Raw genomic sequence first — 24,944 nt, 5'->3', positions numbered from 1 at the left:
AGGATTATATATGGGAGGCTTAATGGCCGAACTGAGAACGGAAATGTGCTGAGATTCTCTTGGATCGATCGCCAGCATCTGATCCCTCATCAATTAGGATTGTGGAATACGTTGATTTGCAGAAACGAGAGCACATTATATATATTCTCCTGACAATTTCCGTCTGTAAGTAGATCGAATGTAATTCCTGTCTTGTAATTAGTCCATGACAATTGCATGCACGATCCCCACAAATTAAAGTTGTTCTTGGGTAACTTCAGGGAGACAAACGAATCAAATTATCGTTGATCACATGAGTGTGATACACATTACAGAAAGGTTCTGTTTCCATGAGTTAGTTTGGTTTTGCAGGCATAATTGCAGCAAAAAACTTGGAGATGAAGCCACACGTCTGTTTGCTTTGCCAGAAAACCATTCATACACGAAACAAAAAAAAAAGGATGGAGACAAGTATTGAAAAAAACGTAGCAATGATAAGAGCAGTGTCCCTCTGAAATGGCAAGCACCACAATGTGCACATCGATGAGTACCATGCCCTTCACTAAATTGGAATCTGAGGATATTGGAAGCATAACACATGTTTAGTTGGTTGATACCAACCTTTGCCTAATCACATCTTTTGTACTCCCTCCGTCCCAAATAAGCTCTTGCTCTGGGGTTCAAAATTTACCTCAAAATAACTGACTGCTTTAGAGTAATTGTTATCACATTAATCACTTCTTGTTTAAATTTCTTTTCACCTTAGCTTATTTCCAAGCGCTAATCACACTCCTACTTCCAACCATCCTTTATTTAAGTAATGTACATCTAGGTTGTTTGACTTACCTCGTAATTCACTTATAAAGAGACCATACACGAGCCAAACGAGCGGCTTACGAGACCGCTCAGGCTTAATCTCGTTTTAGAAACATACAAAACGTGCTGAGAAGAAAGCTTAGGCTTGGTTTGTTTAGCTTTCGAGCCGTAGAGAGACATACAATGCCGAGCCCGAGCTTTTTGTTCAATCATGGCTCTCTGTCTCGAGTCCTTTCTTTTCAATATGGCCGGGCAGCTTGGGCTGAATGTAGCGAGAGACATGCCCGGCCGGTTAGAAGGACATGCACGAGCACCGAGCCTAGCTACCTGGCAAATGGATCATCTGTCATTCCATGCTAATGGTAGAGGGTAAACAGTGCACTGACATGTGATCAGTCCTCCGTTTCGCAGCAGACGACTATAGATCAGTATGCTACAGTGATGTCCTCCGTTTCGCAGCAGACGACTATAGATCAGTATGCTACAGTGATATGCTATAGTATAAAACAGTAATTATATTATTATTTCTGAACTACAGTGTATATGTTATAGTTTTTTGCCATCCTCTCTCTACTTTTTTACTGTGCTAGCCTGCCATTGCAATGGCAGGTGATCCGAATCCAACTACCTGGGTTGATCCAATCTATGGATTGACGAAAAGATGACGGTTCACACAGGGAGCGCGCGACGTGAGGAGAAGAGGAAAACAAAATCTGCAATTTGCTGAAGAATCGTTTTCATAGATGCCTTGACAGTCGACGGTTTTCAGTCACGCACGCACGCACGCATACAGCACGGACACATACACATATATATGCTGTTATGCTAATGTGGCAGCTTTAATTTATGCGCCAAATAGTGACAGCGAAGAAGCGTCGCCCCCATGATTTATTAGTGAATTTGATGCCCTAATTGACATCGTTAATTTAGCTCGTTGGTTTCGTGGGTGGTTACCTGATAGGCCTCAATCTTTTGGCTTTTGTTCATATCTATACGTCAAAATTTAAAGTTTTTAACAAATCTAAAGTTGATTTTAGGATTTTTTTTATCATATTTTATTTTTTAACATCTGCTTTTACATAGTTAACATCATATATAAAATTTTATTTATAAACTCTTTTTAATTTGTAAATATATTATATGATTTTTTTAAAAAAGAAAAAGATAAACCATGTTACTTCGAGGCCGCCAGCTGCTTGCTGCTCTTGACCTACTGTGTACTGTCTTCCACTCACGTGCAAACCGTGCAGACATGAGGATGTTTTCGAAAAAAAAAGTTAAACAATATATTTGTAAATAAAAATAATTATGAATAAAAATTTTATATACGTATTCTTAGTGAGCTAAAAATTTAAGATTAAAAAATAAACTTTAGTGGAAAAGACATAAAATCTACTTTAAATTTAAAGTTGAAAATTTAAATTTTGGTTTATAAGTATAAGAAAAATGAAAAGACTGGGTTTACACTGTGCGTGTATCCTTGTATGTGCCCTGAATTGTTTATATTTATAGACTTATAATTTGATCCTTTAAGAAAACCGAACAATTGATTGAGAAAATAGACCCATAGCTCGGTGAAAGAAATGACGTCAAAGTTAAATATCTCGGCGCAAATAAGCTAGCGTCGAAACTCGTATATCAACATCAGTTGATTTTGGTGACAACCATATCATCTACAAACAACTTCTATCCCTCCTCCATCTCTCTCTATCTAAATCATGTACAATAATTGATTTGCCGTTAAAATTTGAACATGTCGATAAATCAATGTGTCATAATTCACTTGTTCTAAATTTCTGTTACTTATAAAAAGTTCAATCTGGATGAGGACTAAATGTTATTGATTTGGTGTAAACTAAGCATAAGAAGAAGAATAAGCGAAAAGAAGAATAATCAACTAAACCAGCCAATACATATAACTCTGAAAATGTACGCAATAGACTTTTTCACATACTTTTAATTATTTTTCTTATTATAAATATGCAACTATTGATTTTGTGTAGGTTAACTATTATGATAGGCACTTTAAGGATGGATTATATTTTTGTATCTTTATACAATTTTAAAATAAAATGAATGATCAAATGTATATCATAATATCAATGAGATCAAACATTAATTACCAGAATTAGTAATGTTGTTTCATTGGTTAGTACTACCTCCATATTTTTATTTGACACCGTTGATTTTTGAATTTACGTTTGATGATTTGTTAATTGCCTTATAAAAAACATGATTACTAACCATTTTGTTGGGATTTTATTTTATGATTAGAGATATTTTAAACATATTTATAATTTTGTATATTTTTAGAAAATAAATAAGATGTATGGTCATAGTGGTAAAACTTAATGGTATAAAATAAAAATACTGGTGAGCATCGCCCCTCAAGGAGAGAGATCTCTTCCATTTCGTTTCCCTTGTAGTTCTACTCTAGTACCCTCCCATGCACGTAGCAGCTATATATGCGGTTCTCCACACAGCTCGAGCACGCCGTGCCTTAGCTGAGCGCGGCAATGGAGGAGACCAGCCAGAGCCACGGCCATGGCCAAGCCGAAGCCGCCGACCTCGAGCAAGGCCTTACCGGGCACCTCCTCGAATACCACCAGCGGGAGGCGTGGGCGGACGAGGGCGGCCGGCAGCGGCCCCGCGTCGGGCGCGTGCCGCCGCACGTCCGCAGCGAGGACGGCGGCGAGGCGTACACCCCCAAGTACGTCTCCATCGGTCCGATCCACCACGCCAACGGCACGCTCCGCGAGCTCAGCCATGGCCTCAAGGTCGCGTACCTCCACGCGCTCATCGCGCGCCGCACGCCGGACCCCATCGACGACGTCGCCGTCCTCGCCGCGCTGATCGGCTACAAGGCCGGCGTGGCGGCGATGGAGGACAGGGCCCGCGCGTTCTACAAGGAGCACGTGGAGCTCGCCCCGGAGGCGTTCGTCGACATGCTGGTGCTCGACGGCTGCTTCATCCTCGAGCACATGCTCAACCTCGCCACCGGGTACGAGGACCCGCTGCTCCACCGCACCCACTGGGCGCCGTCGCAGCTGCACTCCGACCTCATCCGCTTCGAGAACCAGGTCCCCTTCTTCGTCCTCGCCGAGCTGCTGGCGCTGTCGCCGCTGTGCCGTGACCCGGACCTGGAGGCGTGCCGCATGGGGGAGCGGCGCGACTTCCTCCGCAGCATCGGCGTGCACTGCCTCCTCCGCAAGGACGACGAGGAGCTCAAGACCCTGCCCACGAGCGACGGCATCCACCACCTGCTCCACCTGTACAGCCTGTCGCTCACGGAGGCGCGGCTGAGGCGGCCGGCGGGGCACGCCGGGTGGGGCGCCTCCGCGTGGCGCGCGCTCTGGAAGCTCCCCATCGTGACGCTCACGCCCGTCGCCTACCTGCTGTGCTCCGGCGGCGCCGACGACGACAAGGATCAGGAGGAGGAGGAGGCGGCGGTGAAGCTGCCCAACATCCCGAGCGCGACGGACCTGCAGAGGGTGGGGATCAAGTTCAAGCGCGCGCCGCGGAAGCCCGACGGCGGGTTCCTGGACGTGCGGCTGGAGGACGGCGACACGCTGGTGATCCCCATGGTGAACATCGAGCAGTTCACGGCGCCGCAGCTGCAGAACCTGATCGCGCTCGAGCAGGCCACGCCGGAGCTCCCCGACGACTGCTCCTGCTACGCCTTCTTCATGGACAACCTCGTCGCCAACCCCGCCGACGTCGCACTGCTCGAGTCCGAGGGCATCCTCAAGAGCAACCTCGGCAGCCACAAGGCGGTACGTACAAATTAAACAGCCAGGTTTCACAAACTTGCAACGCTAAAAAAAATAAACTTGAAGCCAAAAAAGATCAAAATTATACTGGAACTTGAACGTTTCCTTAAATTTTCTAAAACAAAACAAATTCAAGAATTTTTTTTGTCTGACAGCACATCCTACGACGACACAAATTTTAGAAATTTCGAACCAAACTGTGAACCATGCCAAAAGGCAAGCTAGCTCATTTAAAAACTATTTGCAAGACACATGCACGAGGAGGACGAAGTGCATATATAAGAAGTGTTTTTATTTCTTGAACCTTTATTTTAATTTTAAACTAGATTTCATAATATCTTATTTTTATATTTAAACATTTTGGTTAGTTAGATCGACGTGGCTAAATAACGCTTCTATACTAACTCCTCTTGGTATGGTAGAGATATTTGGTCGCACCAATCTAGCCAGTCTAACTGGCTTGACCAAAGTCACGTCAATTTCTTATGACGTGGTATTGAAATTTGATCATGTTGGATGGAGTGACATGACTAAAAGATTGATGAAAATAAGATAAAATTAGTTTAAAAATTATAAAAGTTCATATGTTTTTTTCAAAAAAAATCTATATAAAGATCAACTACCTCCATGCATAATTAGGTTTTAAAAAATATTGGATACTGACAGAAGAGAAATTTCATCCGAACAAAATAACTTTTTAGCATTTTTGGATGAATTTGCATAGGTTTTACTAAATAAAAAAAATTAAAGCTCTCAGTCAAAATGTTGAACCCTCTTGCTCCGTTGACAATGAAGGAATCATGCAGAAAGCTGTGAGTGCATTCTAAACTCTTATCTAGGAGCTAGATGCTCTCTTATATATTGTATGTTTTCTAAATAATAATTAAAATATATAAAGATAGATTAATATTTAAACAAGCTATAACAAAAGTTAAAATATGACTTTAATTACAATCTGTAAAACAAATAACAACCCGTGAAAGTCATATTTAAACTTATATATTTATGGAGTGATATATCTTATACCAATCTATTTTACCAATTTATATATTTTAAACTTTTTAATAATTATTGAGATAACATACCTGAACTAGAAAATTTTCCTCAAGAGTATAAAATTGCTTTTCTGCTAGAGCTAATTTATGAACTGAAGCTCGGCAATGGCTGCTGCTTCCAGGTGGTGACCTACTTCAACAAGCTGTGCCAGGGGAACAAGCTGGAGGTGGAGGGCAACTACCTGCGGTCGGTGTTCGAGGCGCTGATGGAGCGCAACCGGAACCCCATGTACGCGTGGATCCGCACGCTGCGGAAGAAGTACTTCAGCTCGCCGTGGGGTATCATCGCCATGGTCGTCACCCTCTTCGTCTTCGCCTCCACCGTCCTGCAGACCTACATCTCCATTGTCCAGTACTACTTCACCAACAACGACACCGACTACTAGATCTCTCAGATTGATTGATTGATTGATTAGTTGCATATATATATGCGATCAGGATCGATCGATCAGCTGCCGCGTATGCATCGAGTGCATGTATACTTGTTTGAATGTTTGTGATCATCAGTTTGCTCTTCCTTCCTTCCTTCCAATTTCTCATGCATCATATGTATGTATCTGCAGCCTGCAGGCAGATGTATACTTCTTCTAGTGTCGGTTTGTGATCGAGTTGGTGGGTGCACTGTCGACGCTGCCAGTTCGGTACCAGCTACTGAAACGCGTGGGGGTTTGATGGCCGTCTGCGCGCATCGATTGCACAAAAGGGTTGAAATAAAATTTGGTGTGTACAAAAATACCAGGGCATTGGCTATACCGTTATTTTACTGATTTATAATCTTCTCGTTTGTCCAATTTAAGACCGTTCGGTTTTGAGACAGTAGTCCAGATATGATTCTAATTTAAACTAATGCACTATAAATCCACCTGTACATCAAAGCGGCCATCTCATCAATAGATGGACAAAAATGCTGGGCTCCTGTTGCTTGGCTCCGCTCAAAAATCAAACGAACTGGGCCCAAGGCTTCTCGTGGCTCGCTTCCAAAACAAGCCAAGCCTAAATTTGCTCGTATACATATAAGTCTCGTATTACCATGCTAAATACTTAAGAACACACGCATACATAGCCTCCTTCACCGTCATCCCAACCCTTTTCCGCTGTCATTGTCCACGGAAGATGACAGCATAATCTATACCAGGGATTTGGAATACATGTCTATACCCCCATGTCCTTCACTTTCATCGGACGTCGACAACCTATACCCATCTAAAGACCCCAACGACACCATCATTTTGCATCCCGCTTTTGTTGACGACGATGACATTAATATAATAAATGAGGACATATACAACTTTAGATATATGACCAGACCCCGTTGCGAGATGCTCAGTCGTCGACCACCAGTTTCAAGTGGCTTAAACATGGCTTCATTTTATATTGCACGCACACTCCTTTGGAGTTCACGATCATATGTTTTTTTTATGATTTCCGTTTACAAGCAAGAAGTAATTTTGTTTCAGTGTGTTAGGGTTTGCGGTATTTGTCAACCAAGGAACACTCCCGTCAGAACATGTGAGTTTTTTTTATGTAATCTTTTTTAAACCAATTTTTTTACTCGGGAGTTAGCTTGGTGAATGTTTTAAAGCATGGTGGGGTACACATTGTATTTATGAACATTTCTATGCTATCATTGTTTTGGTAAAAAAACAGTATATTGTAAAATGCACAACCTAAAGTACAGCTAGATATGTTTTTAGTAAAAAAAATATTTATCACAATTTCCTGTATTATAAATGTAACACATGTGGCTGAGACAACGAAATTATCCAAAATAATAACCATTAAAGTGTTTATAAAAACAACACCATATATCAAGCTAGATCAAAAAATATAACTTATTGAATTTATCAAACATTGTTCAAGATGACAAATTTACTTCCCATCGATCGGCATGGGCGTCCTCATCATCAGTATCACTGACCACAAAGTCCACATCATCATTGCCCATTGACTCCCATTCGTCCTCCAGGCATCCTCGCAATGGTGATCTATTGCCTCGATGATTCCTTGTTGTTCCTAAACCATTACACCTACCCGAGCAGCTCGTGTTTGTTCCCCCTACATGATCCACGTGGTCTGCCTCTCTTTCTATTATCTCTATTTGTAACCTTCTTAATCTTATCAAAATTTATAGGATTTTTAGGCCATGTGTTCGCGTAGTTACCATCCCTTCAACGCTAACGTGGCGCTACAGCGTGTCAGGTTAGGAACCTTTGACTCTGGTGGCTACATACAAATAAAAGAATTGTCAATTAAAACTGATCAAACGGAAAAAGGGTGCTAGCAGAGCAATGCCCACCCTTGGTACTCGATGTATGATTAATTGTTGTATATGTTGTTAATTTTTTTCAAGCACAAAGTGAGCTGCTTATACTACCAAGACAGTAAATGTTTAACTGATGATGATGTGGACACCTCATTGGTTGTGTGATCCAACTATACGTGAATTCCAGCAAATGTTTAACTAAGTACTAATGCTGATATTTACAAACACTGAGTGAATTGTTCAAACTACAAAGCCAGTCAGAATTTAATTGATATCTAGGTGGTGGCCTCATGTGTTTAACTCCAGTAAATGTGGTTGAACTCTAGTAAATATTTAGCTTACTACAGATGCTAATTTTGTACAAACACTAAGTAATTTGTTTTAAACCTACTGATCCAGTAAACTTTTAACTCATAGCACCTCATGAGATGCGATTGAACAAATGTTTGTAGTCCAGTAAAAATTTAACTAAATACACTACGTCCTATAAAGGAAAAAGAAAAAAAAGGTGCACACATCATCGCCTAATATGCCCTCATCGACCAACGTAGCACGCTGTTTCCTTTTTGGCTTCCTCTGTGTTGCTTGATCTTCCACCATTGATGAAGATGCTCCACCGTTGGGCACGGATTGAGGCAGCATGACCTCACACTCGATTTGTGAATTGGCAAACCAAATCCTCTTCACCCTAGCCAACATTTTTCCAGTAACCTCCATCAGCGTGCCTCTAGATTACCAAAGAGAATCATTAGCGAATAACCCTAGTTTGTGGTCAGAATGAGATGAGAAAACAAAAGCAAACAACCATAAGAATAAAAAGAGAAAGATAGCATTGAGTGGCAAAGGATATCGAGAGTTACCTGCTGGCCATCTTTGTGGGAGAAGAATCGCCAGAAAGCAACTGTGGTGGCACTAGCGATCCCCAAAACTGACTCCATGATAAGCGGGGGTGGTGCTCGCTATTGACGGATAAGAAAATGAAATACCTGGAAAAGGTGTGTGCAGCAATAACTATGTTGGTTATGATGTGTCTGTACCCTAAAGATTCGCTGCCATGAATTCTGTAACTGCCATAAAACAAGCGGCACGAATTTAATATCCCACCTCTGAGATTGAGTTAAAAAATAACTCACTCAAATAGGCACATGGTATACCCAAAATGCATTATGCCTTATACATTATGAGTTAAAAACTAACTAGCTTCAAATTTAGCATAGTGTTGCGTGGTGGGTGATAGAGTTAAAAAAATAACTCACTATACCCAATCGCATTGTGTCATATCCAGTATAACTTAAAAAATAACTGGCTCCGAAGGTAGCATAGTGTCGTGTGTTGAGTCAAGAATAACTCAAAAGTGACTGCACACTAATTGTTGTTTAGTTAAAAATTAACTCATGTTCACTGGCTTGTATTGATGCTTTAGTAAGTTAAAATTTGTCTGAAAAGAATCAAAACTTAACTCATTTCATTCGGGACACCACGCGAGTAATTCAAATAGTTAAAAATTTAACTACATCTTGTATAAGCAGGGTGGTTGCTCTATTGGTGGGTGGTGTGGGGTCTGGTTTGGTTGTGGTGTGTCATGCGCTATGTATTACATAGCGCTCATACTATTATAAAAGGCAGTTATGATTTTGCCACTAAATTTCGTCCATCCGTCCGAGTGAGCTAACACGTGCGTCAAGCCTTTGTCATGCTTGAGTGGGCCTTTGATCCGCCCAAGTGGACCGATGGGCAGTGGCCGCGCGCGCCAAGGGGATCGTCCGCGCCTCCGAACTAGGGATGGCAATTCGGGTACAGGGACCGGGTACCCGGTGGGTACCCGACCCGATGGGGACAGGTACGGGTACAATTTTTTACCTGCGGGTAGTACCCGTACCCAACCCGAATCGACGCGGGTATGGGTACAGGTATTTTTCCGAATATTTTTTATTTTTAAAACATTTATAATAAATAATTTTATTACTAAACCTCCGAGGAAAATATTTCCACCGTATGAACCTTTTTGGCCACGCCACCAATATTGGCGTAGCAAAACAGCTTGCCACGCCATTATTGGTAGCATGGCAACATTGTCTTGCCACTCCACTGACATTGGCGTGGCAAGACTGCACGCCATGCCACGTCGACTAGGCTACGTGGCAGCGTTGTCTTGTCACGCCACCAACATTGGCGTGGCTAAAAGGTTCAGTTTTGGAAAAATTTTGTCCGGTGGTTTAGTAATAAAATTACTTGCTAAAAAGGTTTATTTAATAAAAAAATTTCTATTTTTCCCCACCCGCGGGTAACACGTCAGGTACCCGAACGTAGTCCACATATTGAATTTTGTCTAAAAACGTATTATGTTATTAATGTAATAATATTTGTGATGTACTCTCTTTTAGCTAAAAGCTTTGATATGACCTATGTATTATGAGTAATATGTTGTATTTGTTGAACTTTTCATATGTGATGCAATATTGTATTATAAACCGTATATATAGTTTATTGTATATGTTGGAATGATTATTTTGATGTGCTTTTGACATGTGAAATGGTAGACCCGACGGGTACCCGATATCCGCCTGGTACCCGACGGGTACGGGTATAGGTAGAGAATTCTACCCGTAGTCTTCAAGTTGGCAGGCAGGTAATTGCTCTACCCGCACCAAACCCGACCCATTGACATCCCTACTCCGACAATGCACATCAGGCCTTTGTCAGGCTCGAGTGGGCCTTTGGTCCGCCTAAGTGGACCGTTGGGCCGCGGCCGCATGCGTCAAGGGGGTCGTCCGCGCCTCCGCATGCATCCTTCCTCTTCAGGTCGTCCGCGTCGCCCACGCGTCCGCCTAAGGGCTTGTTCAGGAAGGCCTGGAATGGCCCGGAACGGCCTCTGTTCCGTCTAGAACAAAGTGGTCCGTTTCTAAATCTGGCCTGGCCCACAAACATCGTTCTTTTCGGCCTGCCGGATTGGAAATGGGCCCGTTTTGGCCTCGTTGCCCCTGTTTCTAGCTCGGATCAGATCCACACCTCCGACCTTCTGGCTCCAATCCACGCGAGGCGGCGGCGTGCAGCTAGCGACGCGAGGAGACGGCGCGGCCGGTGACGTGAGGCGGCCAGCGACGCGAGGAGACGGCGAGGCTGCTCACCGACGTCGACGGCGACGGCAACCTCTTCCCATCCGACGTCCTTCTTGCCGGTAACTTCTCCTCTGTCTTCCCATCCAGCGCTCGGGTTTACGTCGGCGCTAGGATTCTTGGTGGAGGAGCTCCGGGAGCACTAGGGTTTACGTTCGGCGGCCCGGCTGCCACCGCCTTCTGCGCCGGCACGGCTAGCGCCAGGCACCGCGTCGCCACCATCAAGAACCTTGTCGCCATCGCCATCGCACTCAGCTCACTGCTCTGTTCACTAGTGTGAAGTAGTTAGCTAGCTTGCTAGGCAGATCAATGGCAACGAGATGCCGTTATTTATATACCAAGATCAAGCCGCATTTGGAACTGTCATAGTGTCATGCAGGGGAGGTTAGGGTTCGTGTTGACCAAATGATGATTCCACTGACGAGATGGTAGTGGCGAGGAGCATAGATCAGGGAAGGAATCACTATCGCCATATTTTAGCTTAAAATCCAATTTGGCAGTACTGTATTCGAGATTGTTTTCTCCAATTCTCCTCCTCGGTACAGCAGAGTGATCAAGGTGCAGATCATGAATGCCAGATCAAAAACTCGAGTTTTGAACTCGAGATCATCAGATGTATCGCACATGGGTTGCCTCTTGCCCCTCATCCAGATGCAGCAGCAGCTCATGGAATTCCATCGCTCGGACATGAAAGTCTGTGTGGTTTTCCTGATGATTATTCAATATGCAGTTTTTTTTTTTCTTTTAGCGAGCAAGAAATTGGAAGACTGTGACATGCATTATTGAATTGAAGTGCTCGGTTTTATATAGAGTAATGCTGTGTTCTGTAGATGCATGGAAGTTCTCGGTTTTATACAGGACGAGCTGAGGTGTTACAGCGGAAGTGAGTAATTAGGTCAATTGAATTGAATGGGTTTAACTGGGATGAATTGAATGGGTTTAAGCGAGATGAATTCTTCTGTAGTTTAGTGAGGCATGACATTTTTGCACTTCTTTTGGTTTATATAACGCTTCATGTCTCCTATATCCAATACAATTAAAATACATACTAGCTATAAATGAACAGAAAACTTATGATATGTTGAATGGCTTGTGATATGTTGAATTTTTCTGTACAGCAATTTTTCTTTTTTAATTAACTTGTGATATGTTGAATGGCTTCATTCCAGCTCAAACCAAATGCACTTTCTTGATGAGGTAGATTAACAAAAGGAATGGATTCAATCCATAGGTGGTTTCAATCCATAGTGAAATCATCTGGATCTATTTAAACCCTGGCCAGAAACTGTTCCAGCCTGGATTGAAACTTAGCTAACCGAATGAGGCCTAAGTGGGCCGAAGCGTGAGCGTGCCAAGAAGCTTCTCGACAGGCTGGAGCGCAGCAAGCGGCGGAGCCTCTTAAGTAGGAGAATATGGCATATCTAGCATCAATAAGTTAGCATCAATAAGTTGTGGTTTCGCATATATACCATCGCATAGATGTGCTTCGTTAAAATAGCACAGCAAACAGAGGGTACCAAACTGCAATGCCATTTTCATCTATTTCAAAATTTGATAATTGTTTTTGTGCTTTGTCAGTTCTTTTGGGACTGAATTGCCCCCGAGTTCACGTTTACTGGAGGAGAGATAGAACGGAGCGTTGGCTCTTCACTTGGAAGGAGCTAGGTTAGCTCGACGGTGGCGGCGTCGGCTCCACGCGTACTCCCCGCCCCTCGTCGGCGTCGTGCGCCCATCGCCGCCGGCAGTTGCTTTCCCTCTCCGCGCCTCCCCGCCCGCCGTGGCCCCAAAATATCCAGAAGCAAATATCAGCAGCCGGTTCACAAACTTCTCCAGCAAATTGAAATGGAATGACAATGATCAATATCCAGACATACAGCAAATAGCAGCAGCCGATTCATCCAAAGTACATCAAATAGCAGGCATCATCCATCAAATAGCAGCAGCCGAAAGGCATCATCCAGCAGCACGCCCCAAAATATCAGAAAATGGCAGCAGCCAGCATCACCCTGAAAATTGCACAGATGCATTATATAATGGCAGCAGCACACATGCATCAGCCAACCTCACATGCATCCAGAAAATTGCACACATGCATCATCCAGCCTCAATTTTGTGACCAACAAGCAGTCAGAAGCAAATATGTATTATATATATGGCTGCAAACAGTACCGTCAAAAGACAGCCGGGGTGGCGGCCGCCGGCGGGGAGGGGAGGGCGCGGGTGGCGCCCGCCGGGTCGGCCATGCGGCGGCGGCACGCGGATGCTGCTTCTAACCCTAGCTTTTTTCTTCAAACACAACCGTCTCTTTGTTCTTTCTCCTCTTTCTCCCATTGCAATTGATGCGAAGGGTAAATCTGTCCCAAAAAGCCTGACAAATCAATAAAACATTTCACAAATTTCATAATATGCGAAATTGGCATTCTAGCATGTTACCCTCTGTTATCTGTGATATTTCAAAGAAGCTCATCTGAACGATGATATTTTTATGAAACCATCACTTGTTTGTGCTAGATATACAATTTTCTCCTTCGGTAGGGAATAGCAGCTGTAACTACAAATCTTCCCACTTGCTACACGTACGTTACTCTTGACAATTTCATTTTTTTTAACTGTTTCACATGTATAAAGATCGCATCTTGTTTTCACGGTCTATGGAACGGGTGTTGTGCAGTGCAAAAACTCATCTTGACTGAATATAGCGAGATGTATCGAGGTGTAATATATTCTGAGTAGTGGATGCATAGGGAAGTCAATTATACACTCGCTACTAAAACAAAGATATGAATTTGGTCCACTAATGTCCTGACAACTAATTCATCCCATTGATAAATTTGGTCTACTTATTTGATATCAGAGATTTTGGCCCAAGAATAAATTGGGCTGGCCAGTGAATTGGCTCTCTTCATTACTGAGTTTGTGTCACCAGTGAATTTGGTCCACTAATATCCTCACAGACAATTCATCCCACTGTTAAATTTGATCTACTTATTTGACATCAGAGATTCCGGTCCAAGAATAAGTTGGGCTAGGCAGTGAATTTGGCCCACTTCATTCTCGTTAATAAATTAGGCCCACTTATTTCCTGTCTAGTAGAGTTTATTCGAGCTGTTATTCCATTGATCGGAAATGATATATAGATAAGGTGCACGCACGGAACGGGTAGCAATGGAAGTGACCGACGCCGCCGCATTGCTCCACCGCCATCGCCGTCCCTGCCGTCGGTGGCCAGCTCATTGTGTAAGCCGATGCCGACGAACCAGCTCCGCCACCGGCGTCGGAGAGGAAGAACAGATAGGGAGAAGAGCAGAGAGACCAAACAGAGAGGAAATTCTTATTTCATTCTTGTTGGCCTGAAACAGCAGGGTTCACTCCCCTTTTAACACACATCACATGGGAAGGGACTACATATCAGTCTCTCTTTTTCCCTTGACCTCACAATACGTTTTCATAGTCTCAGAAAATCTAAAAAAGACCATTGACAAACGTCTAAGTCTAAGAAATGTCATTGATGAATGCGAGTTATAAGAAATGCTATTATACAAACGAATTTGTCTGAGAAATAGTATTGTCGTTAGGTTTTCATCTTTTTTTTGCTGTTAAATACACTATTCATACTATAGAACTTAACAGAAAAAGTTGACGGAACCCTAACGGCGATGGCATTTCTTAGACAAATTTGTTTGATAACATCTTATAGAACTCACACTTGTCAATGACATTTCTTAAAATTAAGTGTTTGTCAATGGTATTTATTAGATTTTCTCTTTAGTTTTCGCTCGCTTGTTACTTGCGCATTCTGCCTCCTTTGTTCCTTTATTATCTTCTGTCACCCTACTAGGCGTGACATAATAATCTCATATAGCTGGCTTCTATATGATATGAGAAAGAAGTTATAAAAGCCAACAAATTTTAGATACTCGCTCCGATTTGTTTAATCGATGTCATTGATTTTTGAATTTACGTTTGAATTCTATAATTTTTTTAATAAGACGAAATGTCAAACGTAGATCCAAAAGTCAACGATGTCAATTAAAAAATAGATGAAGTATATTTTTTTAACTTTAAGTGATATAAAATAATAATTAGTCAATAACGTGGTTTCACAAAACTTTAGGACCATAATTTTATGGTTATGTGCTATATACCAAAATCCTTATGCCTTAAAACTTGATTCATAATATGTATACTATGGTTTTATGAAATTTACTAGTACTTTTAAAAAAAAATGAAAGGAGGACGGATCCTGAACTTTGCTAATAGACGGAAACGGCCCAATAAAAATCCAAAACCCTCGAGAAAAAGAAAGTGCTGCTAGACTACACCGCGAGCGATGCTGCGCGCGGCGGCGGCGGCGGCGCGCCGGCGTGTCTCGTCGGAACCCGGAAGACTCTTGCACGCGGTCCCGGACCAGCGAGAGCTGCAGGGGGCGTTGTGGCCGCTCTACGCGAGGCTGTCGGCGCAGTTGGCAGCCACGGCGGGGTCGTCGGGGACCGTGGCGGAGGAGCTCGGCCGGTGGCTCCGCGAGAGGCGCCCGCTCTCGGAGGAGCAGCTCCTCTTCTGCGTGCACAGGTTCCGCAAGTTCAAGCAAAACAGGCACGCCCTCGAGGTGAGCAGCCCAGAAACCCCAAACCCCCAGTCCCCCGTGAAAGCGGCTTAACTTTGGATGATTTGACGGGGCCAAATGTCGTCAGCATGCTTAGGAATTGTAATGATAAGGTTTCGATTCGATTGAAACTCCAATTTTCACATGATATGGGCATTTCAATTTCAGGAGTTTTTTATGTGGGCGATGAATACTTAAACTGCAAATATTAGATTGATACATGTATTTTAGGGCAACTCCATTGTAATATGATATCATTTGCAAGGGCCTCAGGGTACTACTCCCACCGTTTCACAATGTAAGACTTTCTAGTCTTGCCTAGATTCATATGGATGCTAATAAATCTAGACATATATATAAATTATATACATTCATTAATTTATGAATTTAGGTAAGGCTAGAAAAGTCTTATAATATGAAATATGAAACGGAGGTAGTAGTAATTAGTACTAGTATGATGTGTTTTCCCTCTCTTCTTTTTTCAGTTTTTGTTAAGGAGGATCAAAGGCCAGAAACTATTTTTGTTGTTTACTAATATTTAGCAATTGTGACTGAACTAAATATCTATTTCTGGTTTTCCGAAAACAGTCAGACGGAATTAAGCTCTTACAGCTGTTTAATGTATTTTAGAAGAGAGCAGAACTCAGAAAGTCCTTTCATGTTTAAGCTAGTCTAGTCTGAAACTATTACAAACTCTTCATGCTTTCTCTTATTTGCCTTGTATCTTATTGTTTGTTGTTGGTCATTTGTGAAAAGAGAGTTGAACTGTTTCTGCAAAATGGGCAAGCAGATGAGTATTGTCCAACTCGCACATGCATGCTGTGCTTCCTTTCGGTAGTCACCTTGTCAGCTTGTGCAACCAAATGATCAGTCTCTTGGCTAGACCCAAATTGCTCAGAGATGCAAGATAAACGAGAGTATTGTAGTCTGTAGTGCTAGTCATGTACTGTCTACTATCTTTATCCTTAACCTCTTTATGTATTAGCCCATCCGGTACATTAGCTCTATGCCAGATCTTTTTCTCATATAGCTGACATATTATCAAGCTTATATCCTGAAAAGGACTACAAGAGCAATGCAACAGTTTCCTCCTAAACCTAACACAAGTCTCTTGACAACCACATTGTTTAGTAGGTGATTTCTCCACATTGGGGGTATAATTATAATGACTGGAAAGGGGCATCATATTTTTTCTGTTTTCTGATTTGGTGTATATTCCGTGGAGTATTTGCTATGTGACTATGTGAGCAGAAACACGACACATTCATGGTTCAAAGTGATTTGATCTTAAATGTTTAGCTTCTTAAACATCTGTTCTCATACTTCATGTGAATAAGATCTTGCATTTGCTCTTTAGTCTTTGCTTGGATGCATGCATTTGATTTTTGAATTCTGAATCAACATTGCATTCGTTGAGTTTAAATTAATCTTAACTTGAGTTACTGAATTAGTTCTAGTTGCTACGACTCTCCTTCATTTTACTAACTTACATTATATGTTTGATACATATTTCGATTTATCATATGCCAAGGCATCACTCTTGATCTTACTAACACCTTCCATGAAAATAGAAGAAAAACTGTCATTATCATCCTTATCTATACTAATTTACATGCTGATGAATATGTTCAATCTCTAACCTCTTGTTTAATCCACACAACTGTCATAACAAAGATTTTATATAATTATATCATTGCATATCTTTTACATAATTTAGCATATTCTTCCTTAAAACAGAGTGCCTTTAATTGGCTGAGCATACTTCATTATAGAAATGTGGCAACACTGTCAAACAAACAATAATCTTATTGCTTGCATTTCCATTCTTCTACACTGAGTGGTTGACCTAAATTAGAAAAACATGTTAAATTTGGTGTGACATTGGTTCCTTTGTGCTTATTACATGTCAACTTTTTGCTGTAACCACATAAATATGTTCCTGTTAGTTCAGTTATAGCTTTGTAATTGTATGTCCAAAATAATAATTGATGTCAAGTTGTATGATTTACCTTCTGTAATCTGAATCTTTTGTACCATTGTGATCACAGAAGACATGAATATTCTGTTTTTCCAAACTGTTTCCTTTCCTCAAGGGTTCTATAGCATTAGAGGCATTGAACATTTGGGTTGGGATTTTCTTTGATTTTTTATAATAAGAAGAACCACCTTGGGGAAATAGGGGAAAGGCATTTTTCATTCGACATGTGATGACTGACCATTTATTTTGTTCACAGTTGATGGACTGGATGGAAGCTCGTGGAGTGAACTTGCAGCTCAAGCATCATGCTTTGCGGCTTGATCTTGTTAGCAAAGTGAATGGTATACATGCTGCACAAGAATACTTCTGGAGCCTTCCAGATGTTTTCAGGTCAGTGAAAACATATTGCACTCTGCTTAACTGCTATGCTGAGCATGGGATGGCAGACAAAGGCCTTGAACTCTTTGAAAATATGAAAGCAATGAATATGGTTTCTGATATACTAGTATACAACAATTTGATGTGCTTATTCCTGAAGACGGGCCAACCAGAGAAAATCCCCACTACATTTGTAAAACTGCAAGAAAGTGGTATGGAAGCAAATAACTTTTCATACTTTGTGCTAACAGAAAGCTACATTATGATGAATGACATAGAGTCAGCTGAGAAGGTCCTGAAAGAATTGCAGAAGATGAATTCTGTTCCTTGGTCTTTGTATACTACAATCGCCAATGGTTATATTAAGCTGCAGCAGTATGACAAAGCAGAATTGGCCCTAAAGAAAGCTGAGGAAGTTCTTGACAAACATGATGCTGTCTCTTGGCATTTTCTTCTATCCCTCTATGCCCGTTCTGGCAACTTGTCTGAGGTCAAGAGAATCTGGGAGAATTTGAAGTCTGCATTCAAGAAATGCACAAATAGAAGCTACCTGGTGATGCTTAAAGCTCTGAAAAGGTTGGACGATTTTGACTCCATGCAGCAAATCTTTCAGGAATGGGAATCAAGTCAGGAGCAGTATGACATGAACATACCAAATGTTATCATTCAAGCTTATCTTGATAAGGGCATGACAGACAAAGCTGAGGCTATGCGTCAGACATCCATGTCTCAGGGTCATTCCAATTACGGAACATTTTTCATATTCGCAGAATTCTATTTGGAGAAATCTAAAATCAATGAAGCATTGCAGGTCTGGAGAGATGCAAAGAATATGCTGAAGGGGCAAAATTGGGTGCCATCAAAGCTTGTTAGCAGATTTCTGAAGCACTTTGAGGATTCAAAGGATGCAGACGGGATGGAGGCGTTCTGTGAATGCCTGAGAAAGCTCGATTGGCTTGATGCAGAAGCTTATGAAGCCTTGATCCGGACCTATATATCTGCAGGTAGAACAAATCCATCCATCGTTCAGCGCATCGAAGATGACAGGGTTGATATTCGGCCTGAAATGGTTGAATTGCTTAGAGCTGTCTCCACTGAAGGAGGAAAGGAAGGAGTTCAGAGTTGAGAATAAGGACATGTTTCAAATTTTGCCATTTGCTTCATGTTGTTAAGGCAACAAAATGGGCAAAAAGGACACGTTTGAATCAGGGTTACTTTCAACCTAGTCAAGGATTATTACCAGAATTGTCAGATTTAGTAATTAGCCTGATAGGTCACCTAAGTTATTAATTAAGAATTAATGATGTTCAATATTAGTTTAGACTTGTTATTGTTTATTTCAATCTTGACTGCCTTGGTTTAGTTCGATCTTCTAAGTTTGGGAAAGATGATCATCGACCTGATTAATATTACACATACTTGGTTTTTAAGCTAATAATTTATGTTTGTACATAATTCAATAAACAGTCTTATTGACCTATGCTCAATGATATAACGATTAACAAATCCAATGGTCGTTGGTCTTAATCTTGAACTGTCTTGGTAAAGTCCGATCTTCTAATATTGTTTCCAATAATTTATATGGAATATTGATTGTTATACTTTATCTAAGATGATAAGATATGTTCCCAAAAATCCTACAAAGCTGATCTATACAATCAACTATGCCCTAAAGCGTTATCGGCTAATAGGCCGATTAGCCGCTTTAGGTTTAACTTTGTTTCCTATGTTTTTATCTGGTCAGTTGTAAGGTCGAACTAATTGACATGCCTATTTTTAGCTAAGTTCTAAGAATTTAGCTTCTGCACTGAAGCGACACAGAGACTTTCGGGCATTTGTATGTGACACGTTAAAACTCCAGTTTTAGCGTTAACAATGATTGATAGAAAAATAAATTGGGGACTAATGGGCTTTGATGAGCTAATGTAGGTTAAATCCCTAATATGAAAAGGAGTATGCTTGTGACCTCCACAAAAAGGAGAAAAAGGCTAAAGGTCTCAAGATAGTTTAATTTCATTTTGCATTTTGAATTTAAGTCTCAGGATAGTCGTACTATTAAGGGCCTGTTTGGTAGGATCCTGATTCAGGGATCCAGTGTTTTTTATTTTGATTCTCCATGAATCAGATTTCCTATAGAATCAGAATCAGTTCGATTAGACTTTTGGCTAGAAACAATAATCTTAGATTCTAATATGAATTTTTTAGATAATTTGTCAATACTACCCCTGCATAATAAGAGAGTTTTTGAATATATTTCTTCATGTCGTCTAATGTAAACTCCAGTAATTATTATAAGTAGACATTATTGTGCATGTATTTTTTACAATTAACTTGTGGAAAAAAAACATAAGGTAGGGGAATTGCATAGGAGAGGATATGATCAGTTTTTTAAAGGAAAAAGTGTAACGAAAGATTTGCAAATAGAAAATAATTCCACTACTGTTGAATATCATAGTAAAAGCAACTAATCTTCCATTATTTCTCCTCTTAAAATATATCCCATCCTTAAATTAAAAAGAAAGAAGACATCTCATCAAAAGCACCATAGGTAACAAAAAGAATAGTTTGAAAACAGATAGATTTGATTCTACATTGTACTATGCAAACAAGATCCTGATAGCAATGTTTGGAGCTAGTACTACCAAATGATGCTACTGCTCTGCTTGTTCTTTTTTTTTTTAAGATAAATGAAGTTTTTATTAATCTCAGATTATTATATCAAAGGTAATACAATCACTCGAAGATCACTTCCGGCCTCTGCATAACTAAGATGCACACCACCAAAATTAGACATAAGCGTAACCAAGTAATAAAAAAGAGCAACTCCTAGCTAAGAAGAAATCCTCAATCTAGATTGCCACCCATAGTTCAGGGTAAAAACTCCATGACCACTAGCTCTAACTGTTGAGACACTATAAGCAATGTATTTCGTGATTCAGGCTTCTGGAGGATAGCCCATGTACGAAGTCAATGAATAATCCTGAAATTAACTTGTAAAGGAGAAGAAATTATCTTTTTGTCAAATACTATCTCATTTCTGCATAACCATAATGACTCATTTCTGCACAACCATAATGACTAACAGGTTGACGCAACCCCTAACAAGATAACTGAATTTATATCCTTCGTAAAACCACACACAGTAAAAGACAAAAATGAAATACGAGAAAAAAACGAAAGCGATGAACTTTTCCCTGCCTAAAAAGACAGTAAAAGAACCTGGCAACACACAGTATCGTCTCTTTGCATCACACCATGAACAAAAGCATCAAGATGAAATCAAGAACAATTTCATGTTTCTACATAACCCAGATGAAAATATTCGAATCATATACCAATACCTGCATGGAAAAGTCCTAATCTGATATACCCAGTAATCATATGTTCAATGCACAACCAAATAGAAAAATCTTGTTTCCAACTAGTGCTATGTCCATTAATCATATGTTCAATACACATGCAAACACAAATGGGAGAAATCTGTATTCACAATAGTGGGCTTGCAACGCGGCAGCGACGGCGACACTCTGTCTTCTGTACAGATGCAGCAGCGAGACGCCTTGTGTCAGCGAGACTACGCCGCGCAGAAGCCTGGCCGGCGGCGAACCGCTAGAGTTGTCGGCGGCGGGCCGAAGAGATGGCGCCGGCGACGCCGCGCGGGAGGGACGGGGCCGACTGCGCCGCGCGGGATGAATGGGGGCAACGGCACCATGGGGGAGGGACGGGGGCCGACGACACTTGGGAGAGACGTCGCCGGCGGGACGGGAGAGATGGCTCCGGCGGCGGGACGGAGAGGACGGTGGCGGCACTCCACCCTAACCCTAGAACGAGAACGCAAACAGATGTTGAGGGAAGGTGAAGTGCTGATCGAAGGGGGTATAGCAGTTGCATGTTGGGTAATTTTTTAATAAAACATAAGGAAAATTTGGGGGAATTTATGACTTTGTCGTTTTGATCCCAAACTCAACAGTTTAGGGTACGTTTGGCACTGCTCTGCTCTAGTTTTTTCTGCTCTGCTCCACTAGCTTCACCCAGGAGCAGCTCTGCTGAGAAGTTTGTGGATAGAGACATGGTTCGACGGTTCTAGTGACACATGAAATAGGGTGGTCATGGAGGTTAAGGCAAGTACACGAGGAACTTATCTAATTGATATATGGAGAATGGAATACATGATATGTTTATATTCTACAATTATATTATTACTTATTTGATTCCACGTACAATTGTTTATTATTTCGTGTTATTATTTTGAATATATGTCATCATGTTTTCAAGTTTATAACTAAGTCCATGATTGTATTTACATTTTATGATTTTGGTTCTTTTCTTGTCAAATAATTCAAGTGTCATGCTTAGTGATGAAGTGTTGTTTGGTTCTTCATTCATGATCCTTGAGTAGCATTGGTCATGCTTACTCAGCTTACCGGTAATGCTAAAAAGATGTCCATATTTGCTCGGTAGAAGAAATACTATTTAATGAAATCTAGTGTTTTTGTGTTCATGAGTCATGACTGCCCAAGATTGGAACTACAATTTAAAGACATCTTGTGTTTTCTTTCTAAATAAATACAAAGTTTTCCTATGGGTTCTTCATTTTCTAATTATTGTGTGTCTATTTAGTTCCATATTGTATTTAACATAAAGTTTTCCTATGTGTCTTCATTAGCTAATTATCGTGTGTATATCTATTTAGTTCCATATTGTATTTGTTAAGTATTTATACTCAACCTTGAGCTTTATTTGCCTTCTTGGTACAATCAAATATTAACATGTATGCGCAGGAAGTAGCACCCCTCTACCTTACACTTTGGCACCTATTTAAATCATGTTCCTTAGTATCATAATATGGGGTTTCTATACTACAATATCCTATTTTGAAACATGATGATTCCTCCAAGGTACCAAACATGATATTTCATCAGTATAAGATCTGATACCGCACTGGTACTGGTTGATACCAGGTTGCTAGCATTGAAAAAATGTCACATCCCCAACAACATGCGTGGCACACTGTATTTTAGCATTTTCGTTTTTCTTCTCGTGTGTTGGATTTGCCACATATTATGATCATATGATCAATTTGAGTATTGCTATTTTCCTAGTGCCTTAGCCCTCTTGGGGACATCACATCAAATCATTCATGCTTATACAAATTAACGTTCCAACTATCCTACACTAGCGTGCACATCCATAGACATCCAAGACACAACCTCAGCGTAGGGGGCAGCAGCAAGAACACATGATTGTGATTATGTAGCGCGTATATGGCTGTCTCATCAGTGCGGAGGTGACATCAGTAATCGAGAGGACCACATTGCCGCAATAGTGATTTAAGTTAATATTGTTCCTAGTAAATGCACGGTACTCCGACGCATAGCATTTCCGTTCATAATATTAGTCATAATTATAGTGGGTAGACTAGCTGATGTTGTTTTAACCCATGCGTGGTAATCTATGTGGTTTGTAATTCTTTATGAATATCATGTTCACAGAGATTTGCACATTGTTTTATTAAAACCCTTTTCTCGTGGATATCTATAAACACAATAAGAACTTTGTCAAAATTGTTTTAGTAATTTTAGCGATGAGTAATTTTAGGTGTAGTGTGTAGCATTTTAGGTATGTGGATACATGTGGTATTATAGTTTGAATGATTGATGGCAAACCAAACGTGGGATGGGTGATCTTTGATGAGTTAACCACGGTTTAGCTCCTAAGTGCATCCCCAACAATCTCTCTAAAATAAACTCTCCAAACATCGATATAGTTAGCTATCCATTTGATTTAGCAAGTCAAAGTCATTGCTTGCTCCAGCAGTCTCTCTATCTACTATCTTCATTACAAGTCTATGACAAATAAGACCCATATATCAGTCTCTACTAGCCTTCTTCCTCCTCTTCCACCACATTTCTCGCCATACATGCATGTACACAACTGCCGCCATTTCCAAAACACCGTACGACGAGGCAGGGATGGGCGAAGGCCAGTGGCGGGGTAAAGTCGGCGTGCGGGACAGGAGGCCGACGGCGGTGAGGCGGAGTGGATGTACAAAGGGACAGGCTTCGGCGGCGGTGGCGAGCGGAGGGACGGACGGCGGCGGGGCGGAGTGAGCGGATCTAGACAGTGGCGGCGCCAGACTTCGATGGCCGGATCTAGAGAGCAGCGGTAGCGGTGGGGTGGCTGGAGGGCGGCGGCGACAGGGTGGTCGGATGAGACCTGGCGACTAGGAGGGGAGGAGGGGTGGGAGAGGTGAGCGTGTGCCCCACACGTGGGACCCACATATGACAAGTCTGGTTTGGCTGGCCAACTTTGACAAGTGGGAGGATTAGTTTGGCCAGCCGGTTGGCAAGTCTGTTGGACTGCATGTTTTCGTTAAAATTGCCAAATTATAACTTGAAGAGCCAAATAACCAGCATGTTGGAGATGCTCTAAGAAGAGGTTGCCTATGTTTGATGACTCCTATAAAGAAAGAAAAAAAAGGCTTAAGGGCTCAAGGTAGATAAATTCGTTTGAATTTTTATTTTAAGTCCTAGGGAAGTCATACTATTAAGAGGGGTTCTACATAGCTTGATGTTTGTGTCTAAGTGCTTAAAAGATATCCTTGATATTTAGATACGTGAAAAAAAATTGCCGTACTCAAAGGTAAAATGGTCTGTACCATTGAGTAGTGATCAGAAGATCTGGTCAAGACGAGCGAAAGTTTTGACTAGCCTCCTTTGTCTGGCCAAGAAGCCTGATCGGAATTTATCATGATGGTCATCAGAAGTTCCGATCGAGGCTCTCTATCTAGGCCGTGGAGGCTCTCTATCTAGCTTAGAAAAATATGAAACCAATTTGTTAGACCTTAGAATGATTTTCTTATTAAATTTCTAAGATCTAATGTATTTTAGGGCCTTTATAAGTTAGTAAAGTATTAGAGTTATCTCTTATATAGAAAGTACCATATATTTTTTAAAAAAATTGGAATTATATTAATTGTGTGGTTC

The 24,944-nt window shown here is 41.2% G+C and overlaps 2 protein-coding genes across 2 annotated transcripts; both read left to right on the top strand.

Moving 5' to 3' along the window:
• Positions 1 to 3,202: 3,202 nt before the first annotated feature.
• On the top strand, positions 3,203 to 6,432 carry LOC102701665 (UPF0481 protein At3g47200-like). Its single transcript, XM_006644045.3, has 2 exons — positions 3,203 to 4,568; positions 5,743 to 6,432. Exons 1-2 carry the CDS (start codon positions 3,312 to 3,314, stop codon positions 6,004 to 6,006), a joined length of 1,521 nt encoding a protein of 506 aa, XP_006644108.2. The 5' UTR covers positions 3,203 to 3,311; the 3' UTR covers positions 6,007 to 6,432.
• An 8,868-nt stretch (positions 6,433 to 15,300) lies between these two features.
• On the top strand, positions 15,301 to 19,448 carry LOC102701388 (pentatricopeptide repeat-containing protein At4g01990, mitochondrial-like). The gene is made up of 2 exons (XM_006644044.3): positions 15,301 to 15,605; positions 17,837 to 19,448. The coding sequence occupies exons 1-2, from the start codon at positions 15,330 to 15,332 to the stop codon at positions 19,082 to 19,084; spliced, it is 1,524 nt and encodes a 507-aa protein (XP_006644107.1). The 5' UTR covers positions 15,301 to 15,329; the 3' UTR covers positions 19,085 to 19,448.
• The last annotated feature ends 5,496 nt before the right edge of the window (positions 19,449 to 24,944 follow it).

Source organism: Oryza brachyantha, chromosome 1 (assembly GCF_000231095.2).
Source record: "Oryza brachyantha chromosome 1, ObraRS2, whole genome shotgun sequence".
Classification (NCBI taxonomy): domain Eukaryota; kingdom Viridiplantae; phylum Streptophyta; class Magnoliopsida; order Poales; family Poaceae; genus Oryza; species Oryza brachyantha.
This window is presented reverse-complemented; position numbering and strand designations above follow the sequence as displayed.

Bases quoted from the DNA above. Each gene is read 5' to 3' on its own strand.
- LOC102701665 (XM_006644045.3), top strand. From the start codon at position 3,312: ATGGAGGAGACCAGCCAGAGCCACGGCCATGGCCAAGCCGAAGCCGCC. The intron at 4,569-5,742 runs GTACGTACAAAT...TGCTGCTTCCAG, and splicing joins ACCTCGGCAGCCACAAGGCG to GTGGTGACCTACTTCAACAA.
- LOC102701388 (XM_006644044.3), top strand. From the start codon at position 15,330: ATGCTGCGCGCGGCGGCGGCGGCGGCGCGCCGGCGTGTCTCGTCGGAA. The intron at 15,606-17,836 runs GTGAGCAGCCCA...TTTTGTTCACAG, and splicing joins AAAACAGGCACGCCCTCGAG to TTGATGGACTGGATGGAAGC.